Source organism: Pelophylax lessonae, assembly GCF_965119305.1.
Source record: "Pelophylax lessonae genome assembly, chromosome: 6".
In the NCBI taxonomy this organism is placed as follows: domain Eukaryota; kingdom Metazoa; phylum Chordata; class Amphibia; order Anura; family Ranidae; genus Pelophylax; species Pelophylax lessonae.
In genome coordinates this window covers 312,459,654-312,483,897 of record NC_138773.1, presented here as the reverse complement: position 1 = coordinate 312,483,897, position 24,244 = coordinate 312,459,654, and the positions used below count along the sequence as shown (strand labels likewise).

General features: G+C 45.3%; 1 protein-coding gene across 1 annotated transcript in view; it reads right to left on the bottom strand.

Moving 5' to 3' along the window:
- ERCC3 (ERCC excision repair 3, TFIIH core complex helicase subunit) overlaps positions 1-24,244 on the bottom strand; it is a gene marked incomplete at its 3' end in the record, with an annotated part of 309,947 nt that overhangs the window by 277,169 nt on the left and 8,534 nt on the right. The window contains exons 2-4 of the mRNA XM_082261051.1: positions 12,734-12,801; positions 4,509-4,627; positions 2,461-2,501 (exon numbers count right to left, since the gene is read on the bottom strand). Of these exons, the coding sequence (XP_082117177.1) occupies positions 2,461-2,501; positions 4,509-4,627; positions 12,734-12,737 (164 nt within the window). The 5' untranslated portion in view covers positions 12,738-12,801. The remainder of the gene's footprint in view (positions 1-2,460; positions 2,502-4,508; positions 4,628-12,733; positions 12,802-24,244) is intronic.

Genomic DNA, 24,244 nt, shown 5'->3' with positions numbered 1-24,244 from the left:
TCTAGCAACTGCCCCGCTCGTGTGAATCTGCAGCTGAAGGTCATCTAAGACAGTGGTCCTCAACTCCGGTCCTCAGGGCCCTCTAACAGGCCAGATTTTAAGTATTACCTTGGGGAGATGCAGACTAAGGCCCCTTTCACACATGCTGTCCGTTTGTCCGTTTTTCATCCATCCGTTGACGGATGAAAAACCGACATCAATGTATCTCTATGTAAAAACGGATGACAACGGATGATCATCAGTTAACATCCATTTTCATCCGATTCCGTCAATGTCCGTTTTTTTGAACGGATGAATGCCCTATATTTCATCCGTCAAAAAAACGGATTGGACGAAAAATGGATTACAACGGATGAAAAACGGATGAAAAACGGATGAAAAACGGATGAAAAACGGATGAAAAACGGATGAAAAACGGATGAAAAACGGATGAAAAACGGATGAAAAACGGATGAAAAACGGATGAAAAACGGATGAAAAACGAACAACTGATGAAAAAACGGATGAAAAATGGATAACAACTGATGAAAAACGGATGAAAAATGGATGAAAAACTGATACATTTTGACGTGACTGAACTGAAGAACTGAATGGACCGTATGTGTGAAAGGGACCTAAAGTACTGCAATCACTGAGCAGCAAATGAGATCACCTGTGATGTATTTCAGTTATCTTGCAAACCTGGCCTGTTAGTGGGCCCTGAGGACCAGCGTTGAGGACCACTGCTCTAAGATACCCAGAAGGCAGGGTTTATACCCCTTTCACACTGAGAAGCTTTGCAAGCAAAAATAAATAACTTGAAAAGCTCACAAAAATCTATTCAAATCAACGAATGCTTTCACACTGGGGCGGTGCGCTGACAGGACAGTGAAAACTTCCTGCAAGCTGCATCTTTGAAGCATGATAAAACCCAACTGGTTGCTGCACTAAAAACCTATCACTAAAGTTTAGGTATAGCCAAAACATTGTTTGAGAAGGGTCAGAGGTCAGGTAATTTTTTTTTTGCTCTGTGTGCCCAACTAAAAAGATTTCCCTTTAGGTCTTGGAAGATGCAAATAAAAAGGGAATGGCCCCCTTATACTCAATTTGGAAAAAAATAAATAAAAATACTTTATCTTCTCATAAACTTTAAAGTACAGATGCACTGTAGGGTTCAAGTCAGCGTTACAATCACATTTTTTTTTTAAGCAAGAAAGGATCATGCTTGCAGCAGCAGTTCACACCATGGGAGCAAAAAGTGACATGCTTTAACCACTTGCCGACCGCCGCAAGTACATATACTACGTCGGTCAGCCCCTCACAGGCAAAGTGACGTATGGGTACGTCACTAGCCTGTGAGGCTCTGGGGAGCGGGCGTGCGCCGCCGGAGGCACGCTCCCGCGCGGTCACGGACACCCCCGCACGTGTGACCGGCGGTCACTCGGCGATCGTCGGTGGAGAGGGAGAAAGGCAGGCAGCTGATGTAAACAAGCCGCCTGTCATTCTCCCCTGTGTAGAAACAGTGATCATACGGTTCTACTATGTAGGACCGTTGATCACTGTTCCTACAGCTCAAGCCACAGCCAATCACAGTTAGAATCACGCCCCTAGGGACACACACCACCCCTCCCTCTCAAAAAAAGTTAACCCCTTCACTACCAGTGTCATTTTACAGTAACAGTGCATATTTATAGCAAAAAAGTGTCAAAAATATCAGTCAAGGGTCCGATCTGATCTGTCCGCCCCAATGTCGCAGTCCCGCAAAAAAAAAAAAAAAAAAAAAAAAAAAAAAAAAAAAAAAAAAAAAATCGCAGATGGTCGCCATTACGCGTTAAAAAAAAAAAAAAAAAAAAACAACAACAAAAATGACAAAAATCTTTCCCTTAGTTCGTAAATGCAATAACTTTTGCGCAAACCAATCAAAATACACTTTTTGCGATTTTTTTTTACCAAACATATGTAGCAGAAAACAAATTGGCCGAAAATGTTAAAAAATTTTTGATTTTTACATTTTTTTTGGGGGGAATTTCATATAAAAAAAAATGTGAAAAATATTGTTATTTTTGCAAAATTGTCGCTCTTTTTTTGTTTATAGCGCATGATCAAAAAAAAAAAAAATCGCATCAAATACCACCAAAAGAAAGCTCTGTTTGTGTAAAAAAAAGGACGTCACATTTGTTTAGGTACAGTGTCGCACGACCGCGCAATTGTCCGTTAAAGTCACGCAGTGCCGAATCGCAAAATACCCCCTGGTCAGGAAGGGGGTAAAATCTTCCGGAGCTTAAGTGGTTAAAGCATAATTTCATCTTGGGAACAGGTTACACGTTCCACACATTTTTGGGGTGGAACATGCAACATTTTCAAGCACCTGCAGTCCCCCCCCCACCCCACCCCACTGTGCACAAACAGACAGCCAGGACAAGTTAGATCTCTTGCTCATAAGCAACTGATATTTCCCAGCTTAACTCTCTCTGGTCTTACCTTTTCTCTCCACGATGTTCAAATTTAACACGAACATCATTCTGCAATGAAAAAGAAAAAATAAAAAACACAGGCAATTCAAAAGCATCAAAAGCAATACAGCCTTCACCAAAATAAAAAGGCACAACAAAAAGGTGCTGCCTTACAGCAATGCGACAGAACAGAGAAAACATGGCTGTTGCTAAATAACCAAGATGGTCCCTAAAATACCATGTATGCCAACTGTCCCAGATTTGCCGGAACAGTCTCACATCCCAGACTTCTGTCCCTGGTTAGGTAGCAGGATCACAGCATCACTCTTATCTGAGCTACTGAACATGTGCAGAAGAACGAAAGAAAGAACAAAAGAAAGAACAAAAGAAAGAACGAACGAACGAACGAACAAAAGAACGAACAAAAGAACGAACAAAAGAACGAACAAAAGAACGAACAAAAGAACGAACAAAAGAACGAACAAAAGAACGAACAAAAGAACGAACAAAAGAACGAACAAAAGAACGAACAAAAGAACGAACAAAAGAACGAACAAAAAAAAGAACGAACAAACGAAAGAACGAACGAACGAAAGATAGGAAGGAAGGAAAGATAGGAAGGAAGGAAACTGCGCTCGAGAGGGGGGGGGGGGCATCCCAGATATTTAGGGACAAGACCGTGCCAGAACGTGGGTGTGGTCTGGGTATGACTGGTCATATGCGGGCAATGGGCAGGAGTTGGTAAGTACCAGGGCTTTTTTTCAGCGGAACGCGGGGGAACGCAGTTGCGGCACCTCCAGCATTGAATGTATGTAATGGGAAGGGGTTCAGGGTCTATTGATGCTGGATGCTGGGGGTTCTATTGTTGCTTGAGGGGATGTATTTCTACGGGGTGGGTGGGGTTTATTGTTGCTAAGGAGGTCTATTGTTGCTGGTTGGGGATCTACTGTTGTTGGGGTTGGGGCTTATGTTGCTGGGGGTCAGTTGTTGCTGGGAAGGATCTAGTGATGCTGGCTGCAGGGAAATCTGTTGCTGCCGGAGGTTCCATTTTTGCTGGCGGGGAGGGGTATTTTGTTAGGGGTTGCTTGGGGGGGATCTATTGTTGCTGGCTGCAGAGGATCTATTTAACTGCTTTTCTTGTTTTCATTAACAAATTCCATACAAGTTACTTAGTATCACAAATGTTACTTGGTTCTGTATTCTCTAAAAGGGCCGGTATTGGGAGGAGGGTAGGGCGTGGAACCAAGGAATCGGGCAGGGGGTGGGTAGGGGGAGGAGACAAGGGGTGACTCAGAAAGGGGGGAGTTCCTTCACCTATTGTCTGAGAAAAAAAGCCCTGGTAAGTACTATGCAATAATCACATAAAAGGACTTATTTTTTAAATTTTGACTTCACACTGCACTTTTTTCTGTTCATATCGCATCAAGATTATTTGTTCACACAACTTTCTTGGAAGCTCCAGTGTAAAATTTACTGATTGCCAAAAAAAATGACTTTAAAAACAGGTTTAAAACATGGGTAAAAAAGGAGAGATGAAAAAGTGGCTAGACAGGCAAAAAAGCTATTAATGCACCCCAAATATTTTACCATTTTTCCTCCCGTAAACAAAGAATTATTATTGCCCTTTACAAAGCTCTGAAAAATGCCCCCAGAACCCTGATTTTCCCTCATTTCCTGTCTGGTAAAACTGTTAGCAGCAGGGCAGGTACTGAGGGGAAATCTCTCTGATAGCCATAAAAACCCACAAACTTCACCAAAAGCTTGTCTGTACCAAGGAGGGGGGACAGAATAGAAGAGAGAGCATGTGCACACAAGAAACAGAGCTTGCACACCGGGTGTAGACAGACAGCCGGGTAGGGAAAGCGCAACAAAAAATAAAAAAAAAAGAGCCAGGGATGGAGAGACAGAGACAGCATAATGGAAATAACAGTGCAACAAGCCTGCGGACACACTCAGAAGCATATATTCAGCTTATTTCCCCCTCTCTTAATCATATGAATGAGAAATAAAATGATTGTGCAAATAGTGGAAGCAAACTTACGTTTTACAGAATGGTGAGACTGAGGTGCGACTTACCTGCTTCTTGGGTGAGGTGGATTTAGAGCCGCTGGATTCATGCAGAGACAGGGCAGGTCTGCTGGCCTTGTGCAAGACAACCAGATCCTGCATGATAGAATCCAGGGCCTGCTGCTCATCTGTGAAATGAAGGGGTGGTAGAGGGTTAGACAAAGGAGACACCAAGGTCTGAAGTGAATGCAGGAATATCACATCTCTAACTGCTAACGACGGTAGCAAAACTATCTTTCTGCCCCATTTCTCTATTACATATTGATTATATTAAGCTGTAGAATTCAAGCAAAATCTTGGAGTTTTACAATTGCTAAAAAACGTCAACACCGTGCATTACTATTAGGCCTCATTCAAGCTGTGTTGGGGATGCAGAGGAGTATATATATATATATATATATATATATATATATATATATATATATACATACATATACATACATACATACATACATACATACATACATACATACAGCGTATACCAACAGCTGAACTGCTTTCCCAAACAGATCAAAACCTGCAGAAAGAACGCAGTCTCTGCACAATTTTTGCTAAGCGCCGCCTTTTCTTCCATCCCTCGTAATTCAGGGAAGCAAAATGTTTAAAACAAATAGATGCCTTTCTTGTTCCCTATAATGGTCTGGAGACCGGCTATTTAATATACTTGAACCAAAATTAAAACAATGCAATGTTCACTGCCAGGAGCCATAAATTAGGTTTTATATACTGCACTGCACTCGAGTAATCCGTGGAGATTACATACTGCCAGGAGCAAACACCTTAAGCATTATATTAGCCTTGCCCACCCCCGATTTAGAGAAGATTACAAAGAGACAATTGTGGGAAATGGAATGAATTTCCGACAGTCTGGACTATCCAAGGACCACAGGACATGGTCCTAGAACTGAACGCACTGGGGTTGATTTACTAAAGGAGTAGTGACCATTTACATGATTGGGGACTGTGCCTAAAGTTCCCGCTTCATTGCTATAGCAACCTGTCAATCAGAAGACAGGAGATAACGCGAGATTTTGTCTGTAGATGATTCGCAAGGATTCCTGGGATACATGACGCTGCTATCCCAGGAGCCCTTGCAATTTGCCTAGTGACGTCACTGCCTAGGCGGCCGCCTTCCAAGCTGCGGCAGAAATAAGAAAAAAAAAAAAATAATAATAATAATTTACATTGTGAAATGTATGCTTAAAGGGTAGATGATAGAAAGTGACTAAATAAAATGGGTGGAACTCCGCTTTAATGCATTCTATGCATTAGAATAAAAAACCTGTGTGCAGCAGCCCCCCCCCCCCCCTCAGCCCCCCTCAATACTTACCTGAGCCCATCTTATTCCAGCAATGTTGCAGGAGTATCTCAGCTGCCTGGGACTCCCCTCCTTACTGGCTAAGACAGCAACGCGGCACAATTGGCTCCTGCAAGGTCAGCTAGCCAAACAGGGAAGAGAGGGGGTGGGGCTGGGCCACTGCTCTGGGTCTCAATGAACACAGGGAGCTGTGACTCAGCTGGGGTGCCCCCGTGGCAAGCTGCTTGCGTGGGGGCACTCAACAGGAGGGAGGGGCCAGGAGCACGGAAAAGGCACCCGAGAAGGAGGAGGATTCGGACCACTATGTGCAAAACCAACTGAGAAGAAGAAGGAGGAGGAGAGAAGGAGGAGGAGGAGAGAAGAAGGAGAAGAAGAAGAAGAGGAGGAGAGAAGAAGGAGAAGAAGAAGAAGAGGAGGAGAGAAGAAGGAGAAGAAGAAGAAGAGGAGGAGAGAAGAAGGAGAAGAAGAAGAAGAGGAGGAGAGAAGAAGGAGAAGAAGAAGAAGAGGAGGAGAGAAGAAGGAGAAGAAGAAGAAGAAGAGGAGGAGAGAAGAAGGAGAAGAAGAAGAAGAGGAGGAGAGAAGAAGGAGAAGAAGAAGAAGAGGAGGAGAGAAGAAGGAGGAGAAGAAGAAGAGGAGGAGAGAAGAAGGAGGAGAAGAAGAAGAGGAGGAGAGAAGAGGAGGAGAAGAAGAAGAAGAAGAGGAGGAGAGAAGAGGAGGAGAAGAAGAAGAGGAGGAGAGAAGAGGAGGAGAAGAAGAAGAGGAGGAGAGAAGAGGAGGAGAGAAGAAGAGGAGGAGAGAAGAAGAGGAGGAGAGAAGAAGGAGAAGAGAAGAGGAGGAGAGAAGAAGGAGAAGAGAAGAGGAGGAGAGAAGAAGGAGAAGAAGAGGAGGAGAGAAGAAGGAGAAGAAGAGGAGGAGAGAAGAAGGAGAAGAAGAGGAGGAGAGAAGAAGGAGAAGAAGAGGAGGAGAGAAGAAGGAGAAGAAGAGGAGGAGAGAAGAGAGAAGAGGAGGAGAGAAGAGAGAAGAGGAGGAGAGAAGAGAGAAGAGGAGGAGAGAAGAGAGAAGAGGAGGAGAGAAGAGGAGGAGAGAAGAGGAGGAGAGAAAAAAACACCAAAACAGAGGAAAAAAGTATAAATAAAAAAGGCAAACTTTTTTTTGAATAGAGTGGAGAGGGATTTCACCCTTTCTATTGGTCCATTTTAATCATGATCAGAAAAGTAATGGAGGAAATCTTCCAATAGGGACACTGGTTCTGGTGACCTGGGGGGCCCCAAGGAATTCCCTTAGTTTGCAGGGATTTCTACTCACTTCCTGTTTGGCTGTAGGACAGGAAGTGAAGGAAAATCTCCCCTATGGGACACAAAACCCTCCCTTGCTCTTTGTAAAAAAAAAAAAAAAAAAAAAAAAAAAAAAAAAAAACAGGGGGAGGAGGCAAAGTAAAGAACCAGTGAATGAGAGTCACCAGCTCTCCAAGCGATCGGCAGTCTTTAAATGCTCAGTTCTCCTAGGCAAGTATGATTTAGGAAAAAAAACAAAAAAAAAAATTGCATTTTAAAGTTACCCCTGAACAATATAAACCAACATTAAAAAAAGCTGAATGAGATCAAGAAAACTACTATGAATCTTTATAAAGATCATATAGATTCAAAAATTGTTTTTTGAATTAAGTTGGGCAAATCCAGGGAAGCTCAGCGGATTCATGTGTAAATAAACCACCTGCCTGCTGTTGGAGATGCAGAGCTCCTCGGCAGGTGAAATCATGAACTTAGCGGCTACCTTAGTTACCTCGCCTCCCTTTCATTCAGGATTCTGCTTTACCCAACACACAATGCTCGCTGCGAGACATGACATCATCTATCCTCGGGCATGTTTGTACTGCGCAGACAATGGCGCCTTTTCAGGATGAGGCAACCAAAACCGAGGCCTTCTAATCCTATGAGCTTGGTAAAGAACAACCTCATTACAGATTTATGCATTTAAAGAGGTAGTATACTCCGCTTGTTAATTTTTACCTATAGGAAAGCCTATAATAAGGCCTATAATAAGGCTTACCTGTAGGTAAAATTAATATCTCCTAAACCTGCACGATTTAGGAGATATTCACCCTGCATGCAGCCATTGACACCAGTGGCGCATGCACTCTGAAGGTCCGGCGTATCTTGCCGGACCTTCAAAGCTACTTGCCAGAAAGTGAACTCCCGCACGCATGCGCGGGAGTGACGTCATCGCGGCTCCGGCCACTCACAGCGCAGGAGTCGCCGAACCCGGAAGAGCTGAGCGAACATGTCAGCTCCCTCAGCAGTGCCTGGGCGACTGTATGGGGGCTTCGTTCTAAGGTAAGTATTTAATAATGTGCTAGTATGCGATGCATACTAGCACATTATGCCATAGTCCTGCAGGGTTTGTTTTTTTTTTTGGGGGGGGGGGGGGGGGGATACAACCACTTTAACCAGTTCCTGGCACAGGCAGTCTCAGATGTCATGTGATCCAACCATAACCCACCCACGTTCTAAACTAAATATATGTCAATATTTAAAGTTTTAAGCTCCGGGTTGGATCAGAGCAATTCTCTGTGCCAGCGCTGACCAATCAGAATTGCTCTGATCCGATCCCCCTGGAAATCACCGAATTAGACACTGCTACTACAGTGATCTCCATTTCCTTCCGAGTCCTGTGCCAAGCTACTGCCCTGCTGCATTCGGCATTAGAGAGGTCTGCTGCTCTGCATGGGCGCCATTCAGAGAACGCTTTGCATTTTCAACAAAACACAAAGCGTTCTCTGATTAGACAAGGTGTACAGATGACGTTACAATACCGCCTTTCCACCTCATCCAATCAGAGAACGCTTTGCATTCATTCAGTTAATGCAAAAAATTCTCTGAATAGCAAATAACAAAATAAGTATAATGTGACCAAACTAAGAATAAATTATTGAAACATATCCATAAAGTCTATTGAGAGGCCAGATGGAATGATGCGTCTGTGGATATCCCTATGGAATTAGGCTTACCAGAGAACAATATAAAGAATGCCAGATGAAACCAAAAACATCCAGAGGAAACCTTTGATAACGTCATCTGTGACGAAACGCGTCGGGTCACAGCGTCCTGACGTCACCCCCCCCATAGCGTCCAAGAAGTACGGGTGAGCGGAGCCGTCCGTCCGGCGGATGCACATACTTCTCCTCGTGATTTTTTAATCTGCATATTGCAAGTGTGATTTTTTTATTATTTTAATAAAACTTGTGGGATTTTATGCTATGGCGCTCTTTTCTGTTTTATACGGCTGAAATCCTGCCTGCATAGACCCCCGAGTCTCCAGTTGCCAGGTCTGAATTTTGGATTGGTCCAACATACCATCTTGCTACATGCACGATCCATATTGTTATCTGGTAAGGAGCGTATTTGTAGGTGGAGGTGTCATGGGTTCCTGCACTATCCCTCAATTTGAATTTGGAGTATCGATTCAGCTAATCATTCTGCTATAAGTGTATTCACATTGCAATCTGGTAAGGAGTGTATATACCGGTGGAGGTGTCACTTTTCCTGCACATTCACTTACTGGCTTTTCTATTATCTACATCTGGTAAAGAGTATCTAATCAGCATTTATCCTTTCCGATTGGTGGTGGAAGTTTCATTTATATTTCACATATATACCATCTGAAGTTCCGTGTGGTTTGTCACAGATACCACTGCGTTGTGTATTGCTTATTTAATTTTTACGCTGGTAAAGAGTACCTACTCATTACTCTATCACTTGATTTTGACTCACACGGATGGTGATAGTCTCACAATGTGAGTGCACCTAAGCCCCCGTTCACACTGGGGCGACCTGGCCGCCTGACAGGTCACCTTCCATAGAGAAGCTGCGGACCCGTTCTAATAGGAGCGACACAAGTCGCTCCGACTTAGAAAAAGGGTCCGGAGCTTCTTTGGGGCGACCCGGGGCAACCTGCATAGACTTCAATGTTATGAAGTCCGTGCCGGCCGCTCCGAGGTCGCGGTGCGAGCAGCGGGCCGCGACCTGTGAGGTCGCCCGGCAAAGTAGCGTCGCCCCAGTGTGAACGTGGCCTAAAACTGTTTTTTTCAATTGTTTTGTTGGTTTTACGCTATGGCGTTTTTTGTTTTTCATTCCATGCAAATTCCATGTATTGTGGTCTTCTGAGATTCCTTGCATCAACTTCGTTAGATATCCTCAAGTTTCCACTGGATGTTTTTGGTTTCATCTGGCATTCTTTATATTGTTCTCTAATTCCATAGGGATATCCACAGACACATCATTCCATCTGGCCTCATTTAAAGTTTTAATTTAAATAATAAAAAAAAAAATCACACTTCCAATATGCAGATTAAAAAAATCGCAAGGAGAAGTATGTGCAGCCGCCGACCGGACGGCTCCACTCTCCCGTACTTCCTGGACGCTATGGGGGGGGGGGGGGGGTGATGTCAGCACGCTGTGAACCGACGTGTTTCGTCACAGATGACGTTATCAAAGGTTTCCGCTGGATGTTTTTGGTTTCATCTGGCATTCTTTATATTGTTCTCTGGTAAGCCTAATTCCATAGGGATATCCACAGACACATCATTCCATCTGGCCTCTCAATGGACTTTATGGACACGTTTCAATAATGTATTCTTAGTTTGGTCACATTATAGCGCAACTTATTTTGTTATTATCTTTTGGGGTGTCGATCAAACTTGAAGCGGCTGCTTTTATTTTCTTTTTGCACTAGCACAGTTGTTTTTTCTTGGTTTTCATTCTCTGAATAGCGCCCATGCCAAGCGGCCATCCTCCTGTGTTCAGAATAAAGCAGGGCAGTCGTTTGACACGGGACGAGAAAGCAGGAGAAGATCACTGGAGAAGCCAAATATGGTATATGCATAGTTACATTGGTCCAAGCTGGGCTAATGTAACCAAGTATAAATTATTCATACCTGGAAATCTGCTTTAACCACTTCAATACCAGGCACTTTCACCCCTTCCTGACCAGGCCAAATTTCAGCTTTCGGCACTGTCACACGCTGAATGACAATTGCGCAGTCATGCAACGCTGTACCCAAATTCAATTTTTATAGACAAATCGAGCTTTCTTTTGGGTGGTACTTAATCACCGCACTGATTAGGCTGTATGGATATCAATGTAAACGTCCCCTATCACAAGACAGCCTGTTATTGGCTTTCCTTTCCTCACACAGTGACAGAGCTGAGGAAAGGAAATGCCGATAACCAGCATTCGTTTACATGTGATGAGCTGTGATTGGATACAGGTGATCTCATGATAAAGGGATGCTGCGATTGGCCCTGTACCTCGATTTGTGACCAGCTGTGTCAGAAGGCAGGGCTTCTGGGACAACGTTAATCTATGCCCTCCCAGAGCTGAACATTCACGGTGTAGCCATCTTTCAGCTATAGTTGTGGTCAGAGGGTGGTTAAAATGATGCAAGTATAGAAAAATACCTGCTGATCTTTTAGGAGCTCACTGGATTTCTGACTTCCTGTGGTGAGCTAACAAAATCCCAAGCAGTACTGTTAGCCTTGCCCAGTTCCAAAACTGCCAAGGGCTCTTTCACACGGTCCGCCTCCGTAGGCGGATCCATGCTCCGCGATCCCCGCTGAGCCGGCGGATGACAGCTCCGTCTCCGCTTGCAGTGCGAAGAGGGAGGTGTCACAGCCCCCGCTGCTCTCTATGGAAAATCGGATGAAAGCGGACCGCCTGTCCGCTCTCATCCGATCCCCAGGACGAATGGAAAATAGGGTTTCCACCTGTCCGGATTTCAGGGACAGGATCGGATGCGAATGGCAGCGGGTGTCAGCGCACATGTCACCGCTGACATCCATTGCTCCATAGGGCTGGATGGGGCATCCGATCAGATCCGCCTAAAAAACTGACAGGCGGATCTGATCGGACCGCCCGTGTGAAAGAGCCCTAACGGGTTGAGTTTAGGACCAGTCAAGTTCCTCCACCCCAAAATCGCTCACCCATGTCTTTATGGACCTTGCTTTGTGCACTGGTTCAAATCATTTGGTGGGGGGGGGGGGGGGGGGAGATTATGGTGGGGTGTTTTTCAGGGCTTGGCCCCTTAGTTCCAGTGTTGGGAACTCTTAAAGCGGTTGTATCCGCATGAAAGGAAAAAAAAAAAAAAGAAAACCCTGCAGGACAAAGGCATAATGAGCTAGTATGCATCGCATACTAGCTCATTATGAAATACTTACCTTAGAATGAAGCCCCGACACGGTCGTCTGGACAACGCTGAGGAGCGCGTCAGCGGCTGCATGCAGGTTGAAAATCTCCTAAACCGTGCAGGTTTAGGAGATATAATTGTACCTACAGGTAAGTCTTACTATAGGCTTACCTGTAGGTAAAAGTCAAATAGTGGAGTATACTACCGCTTTAAGGCGTCAGCATAACAAATCAATTTGGACAATTTCATGTTTCCAACTTTGTGGGAACAGTTTGGGGATGGCCCCTTCCTGTTCCAACATGACTGCGCACCAGTGCACAAAGCAAGGTCCATAAAGACATGGATGAGCGAGTTTGGGGTGGAGGAACTTGACCGGCCTGCACAGAGTCCTGACCTCAACCTGATAGAACACCTTTGGGATGAATTAGAGTGGAGACTGCGAGCCAGGCCTTCTCATCCATATCAGTGCCTGACCTCACAAATAGGCTTCTGGAAGAATAGTCAAACATTCCCATAGACACACTCCTAAACCTTGTGGACAGCCTTCCCAGAAGAGTTGAAGCTGTTATAGCTGCAAAGGGTGGGCCAACTCAATATTGAACCCTACGGACTAAGACTGGGATGCCATTAAAGTTCATGTGTGTGTAAAGGCAGGCGTCCCAATACTTTTGACAATATAGCGTTGAATACTCAAAAGAACCATTGCCTTATCTCAAGACAAAAATAAAGACTTACCCATAATGGCAGCCAGTTAGTAGCAGTATCTCAGGGCGGTGATCCCATGGGCAGTGAAGTCTCTCCTCCTAGAAGAAGAACAGAAGGAACAATCTTAATTAGGGTTTTGGGTATATTTGAAACAATGAAAAATGCAGTTTATCCCTCCAACATCAGAGTCCAAGAAAAGCTTTATACAAATCGTAAACACCGCGCCGTACTGCCATGTGCACGATACAACTCAAGGGTTTCCCTACATTCCTGGGCAATAATCCCTGAGGACCACAGGGGGAGAGCAGATTTAGAAACAAACAAGATCAGAATGCAAGAGACCAAGTATGGAGACAGGAAAACCAGTTAGACTTGAAATTCCGGAGAAACAAAAAAAAGCGTGCATTAAAAAAAAAACTGAGATTTCTGTCCAAAATAATACAGCTCCTGTGTCTGCTGAAAGGTCAGCTTTCTCTGTGAGCAGATCGGAATTCTTGTTTTTATTATTGCCGTGAATCTCTTCTGTAATATAAAAATAAGATACACGACGAGTACATTATGTGCAGACTGCAGAACACCAAACACTAAATACAGGAACGTTCAAAGCAAAGAGACTCCCCCGGGGAGTTCCCGAAATGTTACAGTGTGGGTTTGTTTTGAAACTACGGTGTTCTATCAGAGAATATCGCTACCTATCCGATTCTGCAACCAGAAGGGACGATTGGACGAGAACTTACTGCGCATGCGCCATGTGTTCCAACATGGCCGCTATGCATTCCAATAGGTTTCCTCATCGGAAGTCTGTTGAGACGAGCGCGTAGGGTACGGCGTGCTGACGTCACCGCGCTGCACAGAGGATGGGCTATTGTGAGCTGGCCGGCTTATCCAAAGCTTATACCTGCAATTTTAATGTGAGTTTTATTCTTTATTTACCTAATAAAGTGTGTGACTTTATTACACCATCAAGCCCTTCTTTTTTTGTATGGTACCATGGGAGCATACCTCGAGTGACATCAGAACAGTTACTATTCTCTCCTGGTCCTATTCCTGGTTACCTGTTGGAAGAAAGTTTGCCTTGCTAAGGGCGCTGTGAGGACATCTATACAGTAGGGCTGCCACGACGCGTCGACGTAGTCGACTACAAAAAATCGTCGACGTGCGGAAAAAGCGTCGACGCGTCAACGCGTGACGTCACACGCCCCCGGCCGGCCGCCGCGCCGTTTGAAGCATTGCCGGCCGGGTGAAATTCCCCCGCCGGTCTCCGTCGGAGACGAGAGGTGAGCGCTGACCATATCCAGCACCCCTGTACTCCCTGTACTGCCACAGCTTCTGCCGCAACACATTCGCCATCCTCCCCGATCACCCAGCTGCGGAGCTACACCAGCTTGTAATGGCCTGTACTAGGTGGGAGGGCTTACTGGGGGGTCTGTACTGGGAGGGGGGGCTTACTAAGTGGTCTGTACAGTACAGACCACTTAGTAAGCCCCCCTCCCAGTACAGACCCCCCAGTAAGCCCTCCCACCCAGTACAGACCACTTAGTAAGCCCCCCCCCCTCCCAGTGCAGACCCCTCAGTAAGCCCTGTACTAGGTGGGAGGGCTTACTGAGGGGTCTGAACTGGGAGGGGGGCTTACTAAGGGGTCTGTACTGGGTGGGGGGGGCTTACTAAGGGGTCTGTACTAGGTTGGAGGGCTTACTGAGGGGTCTGTACTAGTGTACTGGGAGGGGGGCTTACTAAGTGGTCTGTACAGTACAGACCACTTACTAAGCCCCCCTTCCAGTACAGACCCCTTAGTAAGCCCCCCCTCCCAGTGAAGACCCCTCAGTAAGCCCTCCCACCCAGTACATACTGTACTAGGTGGGAGGGCTTACTGAGGGGTCTGCACTGGGAGGGGGGCTTACTAAGTTGTCTGTACTGGGTGGGAGGGCTTACTGAGGGGTCTGTACTGGGAGGGGGGTTTAGTAAGTGGTCTGTACTAGGTGGGAGGGCTTACTGAGGGGGCTTAGTAAGTGGTATGTACTAGGTGGGAGGGCTTACTGAGGGGTCTGAACTGGGAGGGGGGGCATACTAAGTGGTCTGTACTAGGTGGGAGGGCTTACTGTGGGGGTCTGTACTGGGAAGGGGGCTTACTGAGGGGTCTGTAGTGGGAGGGGGGCTTACTGAGGGGTCTGTATTAATTACAGGATTAATTAGCTAATCAAAAAAACACTAAATTAAGCAAAAAAAATAAAATAAAAATAATCGTTAGATTAGTCGACTAATCGTAAAAATAATCGATAGATTAGTCGACAGACAAATTAATCGTTAGTTGCAGCCCTACTATACAGGCAGATTTTTATTGTTGTTCTGGTAAGGAGATGATTGTGTCACTATCCTAGGACCACTGGGTGACTGCAAATTGATTACATCTTTATCACTGCACCTTCTTGTAGATTTCATCTTGGGACTTCAATCCTTACTTTAGGTTATGAACTTGCAATTTTTATTTGCTCATTATTCCATGTGATTAGTCACTCTGTATGGTTATATGAGTTTGGTTGTTTAACATATATTTGTTACACATTTGACTTATGTTTTTACTCAATATTCTGTTAGCACAGCTTTTTATCTTTTTACTTCTTTTGGTGTAGTCTCACTTATTTCTTTTTTTGACACTTAGCGCGGTTACACGATTTTATCAGCTTTCCTAATGGGACAGAACACGAAGCAGCGGCGGACATCTTCTTACACCCTCCGCAAGTCTTAAATTTTACATTTATTTTAGCAGTAAACTCACCGTATATACTGAAATAGTCTATTTCACTATATAATCAGTGTGTCGCTGAGCAGTGCGGGGTGTACCAAGATGGCCGTCGCCACCTTCTGCTTGCAGGTTTCTCGCTATACTTACTAGAATACAATAGAAATGTAATACTGGTATTCAGTATATAAAAAGGTGAGTTTACTGCTAAAAAAAAAATGTAAAATTCAAGACTTGTGTGGGTGTAAGAAGAAGATGTCCGCCTCGGCTTCGTGTTCTGTCGCATTAGGAAATAGGGCCAAAATAATGAAATCGATTATGAAAATAGTGGTCGACTATTTTCATAATCAATTAGTTGGTCAGCCGATTGATTAGTGGGCCTGCTTACAGAATGCATTATTTGTTTACATATCAGGAAATACAGTGCAGCACACATACAGCTCAGTACACCGTCCATATAGGTCAGTAAGAGTCGGTTCACACTGGGCTGATACGACTCCTTACTACTTCGGGGGCGACTTGTGCATTACCATGCACCACGACTTCGGAGCGACTTGCAGGGACTTCACATAATGAAAGTCTTTGCAAGTCGCTCCGAGGTCACCCCGAAATAGTACAGGACCCTTTTTCCAAGTCGGAGCGACTTGTGTCACTCCTATTGGAACGGGTCCTGTAGTGGTCAATGGACCGCGACTTGTCAAGTCGCGGTAATGTGAACCGAGTCTAAAGGCGCTTTTCCACTGCATGGTACGTGTTAGAACAGTTCGGTACGGTTTGGTACAGCGGCACTTTTCCACTACATGGCACGGCCGGGCTCACTTAACCACTTGCCGACCGCCGCAAGTACATTTACTGCGGCGGTCAGCCCCTCCTGGGCAAAGTGACGTAGTACTAAGTCGCTCGCCCAGGAGCCTGTAGGGGGGGGAAGCGCGCGAGTGCGCTGCCGGAGGCGTGCTCCCACCCCCGCGCAAGTGACCGGTGGCTCCGATGTCCGCCGGCCACTCGCGATCTCCCGCTGGAGAGGGAGAAAGGCAGGGGGCTAATGTAAACAAAGCCGTCTGTCATTCTTCCCTGTTTAACTGCAGAGATCATACGGTCCTGCTATGTAGGATCGTATGTCTCTGTGATTACTTCACTAGCCACGCCCCGACAGTTAGAATCACGCCCCTAGGGACACACTTAACCCCATGATCACCAGTAAAGTTAACCTCTTCCCTGCCAGTGTCATTATTACAGTAACAGTGCATATTGTTATCACTGATTACTGTAGTAATGTCACTGTTCCCCCCAAAAGTGTCAAAAATGTCAGTTAGGGGTCCAATCTGTCCGCCGCAATGTCGCAGTCCCGCAAAAAAAAAAAAAAAAAAAAAACCACAATAAAAATGACATAAATCCTTCCCTTAGTTAGTAAATGCAATAACTTTTGCGATTTTTTTTTACTAAAAATATGTAGCAGAAAACAATTTGGCCTAAAATGTTTTTTGATTTTTACTTTTTTTTTTGAGAATTTCATAAAATAAATCTGAAAAATAGTGTTTTTTTCAAAATTGTCGCTTTTTTGCGTTTATAGCGCAAAAAAAAAAAAATTAATAAAAAAAATAAAAAACGCACAGGTGATGAAATACCACCAAAAGAAAGCCCAGTTTGTGGGAAAAAAAAAAAAGACATCAATTTCATTTGGGTACAGTGTCGCACGACCGCGCAATTGTCCGTTAAAGTCACGCAGTGTCGAATCGCAAAATAGGGCCTGGTCATTGAACAGCCAAATCCTCCGGGGCTAAAGTGGTTAAATTTACCACTACAGATAGATATTTAGGAATAAAAATTGCCTCTTTTTAAGCTGTAACTAAATTATACACCACACTTTATCTGATCAAAAACAATAATCAGCCAACGAACCATAGTGAAAATAATCGTTAGTTGCAGTACTAAGAACCCTCCAAACATTTTTTGTTGCAGAGACTCTAGGGAATAAAATGGCGATCATTGCACAGCAGTTTATTTATTCAGAAAAAATAAATGTTAGTGAAGAAAAAAAAAAAAAAAAAAACACAACACACACACAAAACTTACAAATGTTTTTAGTCCAGCCTATAAAAAGCAAGACATAACTTAGCTGGTTGTTGCACTCATTTAGCACAGCTGTTGTTACAAAACATCAAAAAAAAAAATGCCAGTGAGGCTATGAATGGAAGGGATTGCACATCTTCTGGCCTCTTAATCTATCCACCAATCAGGAATTCTCCTTTACCATGCATAAAACGCAGAGAAGCAAATGAGTTAATCTGTGTTCATGTATTGGTGGAAAGAAAGTTTGGGAAGTGAAACTTCCTCCTTATAAACATCAACTTTGGACACTGCTGGTATAATTCACGGTTTTATAGGCTTTCCGTGAACAGAACTCATTCAACCAATAGCCGGCCAGCCACCATGGTTTTACTGCGGTAGGTCGGCTCTGTCCCGTGAAACGATGGACCTGTATGTCGCTTTGCAGGAACGCTAGGGGGGGGGGGGGGGGCGCCGATTGGCCACAGGTGGAGCCAATCAGCGGGTCCGGTGGCAACAATGTCCACTAGGCACCCGCGATTGCTCCCCGTGGAGCAGAATGTTGCGTCAGTTGTGAGCACAGGGATTCGGTGTTCCTCCTATCTAGAAACGGTAGCGGCTAGTTCCTGCCCAGTAGAAGGACCCTGGTGATGTCACAGACCATGTGACTGTTTGGTCACATGGTACAGAGAAGTACAGGAAGTGGATGAAACTCATCACATCCCATGTGTCTGCTCTGCAGGGAAGGTCTGTTCCCGGGTTTTTTTCTGCTTCATCTTCTGCCATCTATGCCAAGGAGGAGGGGGGGGGGGGGAAGATGTCTGTATATATGGGGGGGGAGAATGTCTGTATATGGGGGGGTGTCTGTATATGGGGGGGGATGTCTGTATATGGGGGGGCATTTCTGTATATGGGGGGGGGGATGTCTGTATATGGGGGGGGGGGGGGATGTCTGTATATGGGGGGGGGGTACCACTATGGAGAAGAATGTCCATTCGCAGGATAGGAACTAGCTCACTCACTGTGAACCATCTAGTTCCTATCCCTGTAAAGGACCATTGTTAGCTGGAGGTATAAAAGGTCCTTTAAAGCGGTTGTAAACCCTATAAAAAAAAAAAAATTAAAAAAAAAACCTGCAAGACAAAGGCATAATGAGCTAGTATGCATCGCATACTAGCCCATTATGTTTAACTTACCTTAAAACGAAGCCCCGACACGGAGCCCCGGACATCGATGCGGGCGCTGCCATGATCCCTCGTCGTCTCTTCCGGGTTCGGCGGCTCCGGCGCGCTGATTGGCCGGAAGAGACGGCTCCAGCGCGCTGATTGGCCGGAGCCGCGATGACGTCACTCCCGCGCATGCGCGCGGGAGTGATTTTTCCGGCAAGCTCCCGGCAAGTTAATTGCAGGTCCCCCCGGACCTTCAGAGCGCATGCACTGTAAATATCTCCTAAACCGTGCCTTTTTATGAGATATTATTTGTACCTACAGGTAAGCCTTATTATAGGCTTACCTGTAGGTAAAAGTGTCAAAAAGCGGGATACTACCGCTTTAAGTGGATAGGAACTAGATTTCTCACTGTGAGTTGGCTAGTTCCTATCCTCTAACAGGACCCGACCACTATGGAGAGAAAGGTCCTTTAGCTGGATAGGAACTAGCTCTCTTAGTGTGAGTTGGATAGTTTCTATCCCTATACAGGACCTGACCACTAGGGGGCCAAAAGGTCCTTTAGCTGGATAGGAAATAGCTCACTCACACTGAGCAAGCTATATCCTACCTACCCTGAGAAAGGACAGGGTCCTTCTACTGGCTAGGAACTAGTCGCAACCATTTAGAAACACAGGTCTCTGTTCATTCAGCAAGCCCATACCCCACACAGTTAAAAAGCACCCCCTAGGGATACATTTAACCCTTTGATCACCCCTAGTAATAACCCCTTTTGCATGCCAGTGTCATTATTACATTGACGAAGCATATTTTTAGCACTGATTAACACAGTAATGTCACTGGTCCCCCCCAAAAAAGTCAAAAATGTCAGTTAGGGGTCCGATCTGTCTGCCGCAATGTTGCAGTACTAGGGTGTTCGGAGCTCCTAAACCCAGGGGGGGTATGGGGGAAAAAAAAAAAAAAAAAGTCACAAGAGCAGCCTAAAAAACATCAAATGAGGATATATGTAACCGGTCAAAATTACGAGGTTTGTATACCAATGCCAGAAGCCTGGCCAACAAGATGGGAGAGCTGGAGCTGCTGATGTTTGAGGAGGACTTAGATTTTGTGGGGATAACTGAGACTTGGTTTGACAGCTCTCATGACTGGATGGCGACCATTCAGGGGTATTCCCTTCATCGCAGAGATAGAGAAGGTAAAAAAGGGGGAGGGGTATGTCTGTATATTAAGAACAGTATACAGGTAAATATGAGGGATGATAATAATGGAGCTATGGACGAGGCAGAATCCCTATGGGTAGAGCTTCAAAAGGGAAGGCACGGTGGGGAAGGTAATATTGGGCGTATGCTATAGGCCCCCCAACCAGAGGGAGGAGGGGGAGGAGGACCTCCTTTTACAGATAGGATTGGCAGCAAGGATGGGAAATATCATTATAATGGGGGACTTTAATTATCCAGATATAGACTGGGCAGACGGAACCGCACACTCAGCCAAGGCTAGGCAGTTCCTAAATGTTTTAAAGGACAATTTCATGGGTCAGATGGTGAATGCACCGACAAGAAACAATGCGGTACTTGACCTACTGATTATCAACAATATAGACCTGCTCACGGATATAGAAATACGGGACAACTTAGAAAACAGTGACCATAGGTCAATAAGTTTCAGTATTAATTACAGTTATAGGAAGCAGAGGGGTAATATAAGGACGCTGAATTTCAAAAGAGCCAATTTCCCTAAACTGCGCTCGCTGCTAGAAAATATCAAATGGGATAGAACCCTGGGAACAAAGAACACGGAGGAAAAATGGGAGTGCTTCAAGAGCATACTAAACAAAAAGGGATTGACCAGTGCATTCCAAAGGGAAATAAATTTAAAAGAGCAAAAATAAACCCTGGGTGGCTAAACTCCAACATAAAAATGCATATTAATGCTAAAGGAAAAGGCCTTCAAAAAATACAAGACTGAGGGGTCATTGGCAGCATTTAAGCATTACAAAGAGTGTAATAAGAAATGTAAAGACGAAATCAAGGCGGCTAAAATAGAACACGAGAGACATACAGCGGAGGAGAGTAAAAAGAACCCCAAGACATTCTTTAAGTATATAAACAGTAAGAAAGCGAGGCCAGAACACATTGGCCCCATAAAAGAAGATAAGGGAGTTTTGGCCACAGAGGACAGAAAAAAGGCGGAAGTGTTAAATAATTTCTTCTCTTCAGTCTTCACAAAAGAATCGGGGGGCTACACGAACCCCGCTTGTAAGGCCGAACTAAATAATACACCTCAGGAAGTGCCGCCATGGCAAACAGAAGATAGATTTTAAACGAAACTAGAGAAACTTAACATAAATAAATCCCCGGACCGGATGGCTTGCACCCGAGGGTTCTTAAAGAGCTCAGCCAGGTGATTGCCAGACCATTATTCTTGATCTTTAAGGATAGTTTACAGACGGGTATGGTGCCAGCTGATTGGAAAAAAAGCCAACGTGGTACCAATATTTAAAAAAGGGGTCGAGATATATCCCGGGTAACTATAGGCCGGTCAGCCTAACATCAGTAGTCTGCAAGATTTTGGAGGGGATGTTAAGGGACCACATACAAGACTTTAGTAATGAAAACGGTATTATAAGTAGTAATCAGCATGGATTCATGAAAAATCGTTCTTGCCAAACCAATCTATTAACCTTCTATGATGAAGTGAGCTGCCACCTAGATAAAGGTAAGCCTGTGGATGTGGTGTATCTGGACTTTGCAAAGGCCTTTGACACCGTTCCCCACAAACGATTACTGTACAAACTAAGGAAGGTAGGTATGGACCATAAGGTGAGTACCTGGATAGAGAACTGGCTCCAGGGGAGAGTCCAGAGGAAGGTGATTAATGGGGAGTACTCTGATTGGGCGCATGTGGAAATTGGGGTCCCCCGGGGTTCTGTCCTGGGACCAATCCTGTTTAATTTATTCATAAATGATCTAGAGGAGGGGATATCTAGTACAATCTCAGTATTTGCAGATGATACTAAACTAAGCATGCCGATATCTTCTATGCAGGATGTGGAAACCTTACAAGCGGACCTGAACAAAATAACGGGGTGGGCGACTACATGGCAGATGAGGTTCAATGTTGAAAAATGTAAAGTAATGCACTTGGGTGCCAGAAACCAGACTACTCACTAGGGGGGGAACCTCTGGGTGAGTCTAGGATGGAAAAGGACATGGGTGGGTACTGGTAGACAACAGGCTTGGCAGTGGCATGCAATGCCAAGCCGCTGCAAGCAAAGCCAACAGAATACTGGGATGTATAAAAAAGGGGATTCACTCCAGAAATAAAGAGATTATTATCCCGCTCTACAAGACTCTGGTCCGGCCACCTCTGGAGTATGCTGTCCAGTTCTGGTCGCCAGTCCTCAGGAAGGATGTGCTAGGACTGGAGAAAGTCCAGAGAAGGGCAACAAAAATAATTATGGGAATGGAGGGCATCAGCTATGAGGAAAGACTACAAGCACTGAACCTATTCTCTCTGGAGAAGAGACGATTAAGGGGGGGATATGATATCAATGTACAAATACTGTACTGGCGACCCTAGCATAAGGAACAAACTATACATCAATTTTATTTAGGTACAGCCACGCAATTGTCAAGTCAATAACGCAGTGCCGTACCGCAAAAAAGTGGCCTGGTCATTAAGGGGGTAAAACCTTCAGGTCCAGAACTGGTTAATCAAAGTAGTGGGAAGCCTATCTACAGGTACATAAACTGGTCCAACTCATCATTTGTTAATAATAATAATAATATTAGGGCGACCGCGACTTTGGCGCAACTTGCACAGACTTTATAAAATGAATGTGTATGCAAGTCGCCCCAAAGTAGTACAGGACCCTTTTTCTAAGTTAGAGCGACTTGTGTCGCTCCTATTAGAACCGTTCCCCTACCGCACAATGGACCGCGACAGTGCGCGACTCGTCAGGCTGACCAAGTTGCCTGACAAGTCGTACTAGTGTGAACCGGCACTTATAGCAGGGCTACGACACTGCGGCAGAGAAATCCCACACTAATGGCACTTTTCCACTGCAAGTACCGGCTCGGCTCCACTCGGCCCTGCTTGGCTCGGTTTGGTTTTCCACTGCATGGTATGGTTTGCTTTTCCACTAAAGTAGTAAGTGGGTGGGATAACAAGGATTCTCTGACCAATCAATGGCTAGTAGTGACAAACAGTCAAGGCTGCATGCAAAGGATTGTGGGATATGGTACCGGTACGGCCCTCTTGGAACCCCAACTGAGGTGGTACTGTTTAAGCGAGCCGTACCATTCGGTTCCATGTAGTGGAAAAGCGCCGCCGTACCGTACCAACACCGTACCATGTGGTACCATGCAGTGGAAAAGTGCAAAAGCGTGCCGAACCGTTTGGTTCCATGCAGTGGAAAAGCGCCTTGAATGACACTTTGTGGGAACCAGTGACCCTAATACAGTGACCAGTGCCAACAATAGGCACTGTCACTGTACTAATGAGACTGGCTGGAAGGGGTTAACACCAGGAGGGATCAAAGGGTTAAATGTGTGCCTAGGGAGTGCTTACTCACTGCGTGGGAGGTGCTTGTATTATGGGAAGGCAGAGATTCGTGTCCCTACTTTGCAGAAACACAGGATCAGTACCTTCCAGACAGAACGGCAGTCTGCCTTGTTTACATAGGCTGACCGCCGTTCGGCTTCTGTCCCGAAATGATCGGTGGGTCTCAGTGGACATCGGTGTCCAATCACAGCGGGAGCGGGTCACCGGTGGTGTGCATGTGCGCCCCAGACCTGGAAGTACAGGATCACATACTGCCGCAGTAAGACCCCGTTCAGACAGGGGCGACACAACTTGGTGGGGCGACCTGTGAAGTCCTCGGCGCGACTTGCACGGACTTCATATCATTGAAGTCAATACAAGTCGCCCCAAAGTAGTACAGGACCCTTTTTCTAAGTCCGAGCGACGTGTGTCGCTCCCACTGCGACTTGTCAGGTGACCAAGTCGCGCTAGTGTGAATGGGGACTAAATGTACGTGGGGCGGTCGGGAACCGGTTAACAGTGCCTGCTGGTCCGCCAACAAAGGCTCAGTTTGCCAACATGTGTTCAACCAACATGAAAACAAATAGCGGTGTGTTGTGAAGGTGCTGAATTACACATGTGAGCAGAGAATGCTTGTGTGTTACTACTACAGCAGATCCCACATAAAAGGGAAGCTTAGCTCTGACACACACACACACACACACAACGGAGATTTCGTCACCGAAATTCAACCTCACACAAGTCAGGACGGCACCAGCTTCAGATTTCACAACAAATAACCCCGTCACCTAGTCACTCATCGCATGCAATGTACACTCTGCCTTTCCTACCCAGTGCTACAGGCCAGCAAAAGAGATAAAGTCACACACCAAAAGCAACCTTCACAATCATATCAGAGAGAACAGTCAAAGGGCTGAACAATAGGAAGAGAAAACATAGTAACACCGTGCTATAAAGAGTCCTCTATACATTGACAGCTACAGCACATGACTGCTCTGGAATGTGACTTCAGAAAGTCCTGAAGGCGGCACTAACAGGAGGTAT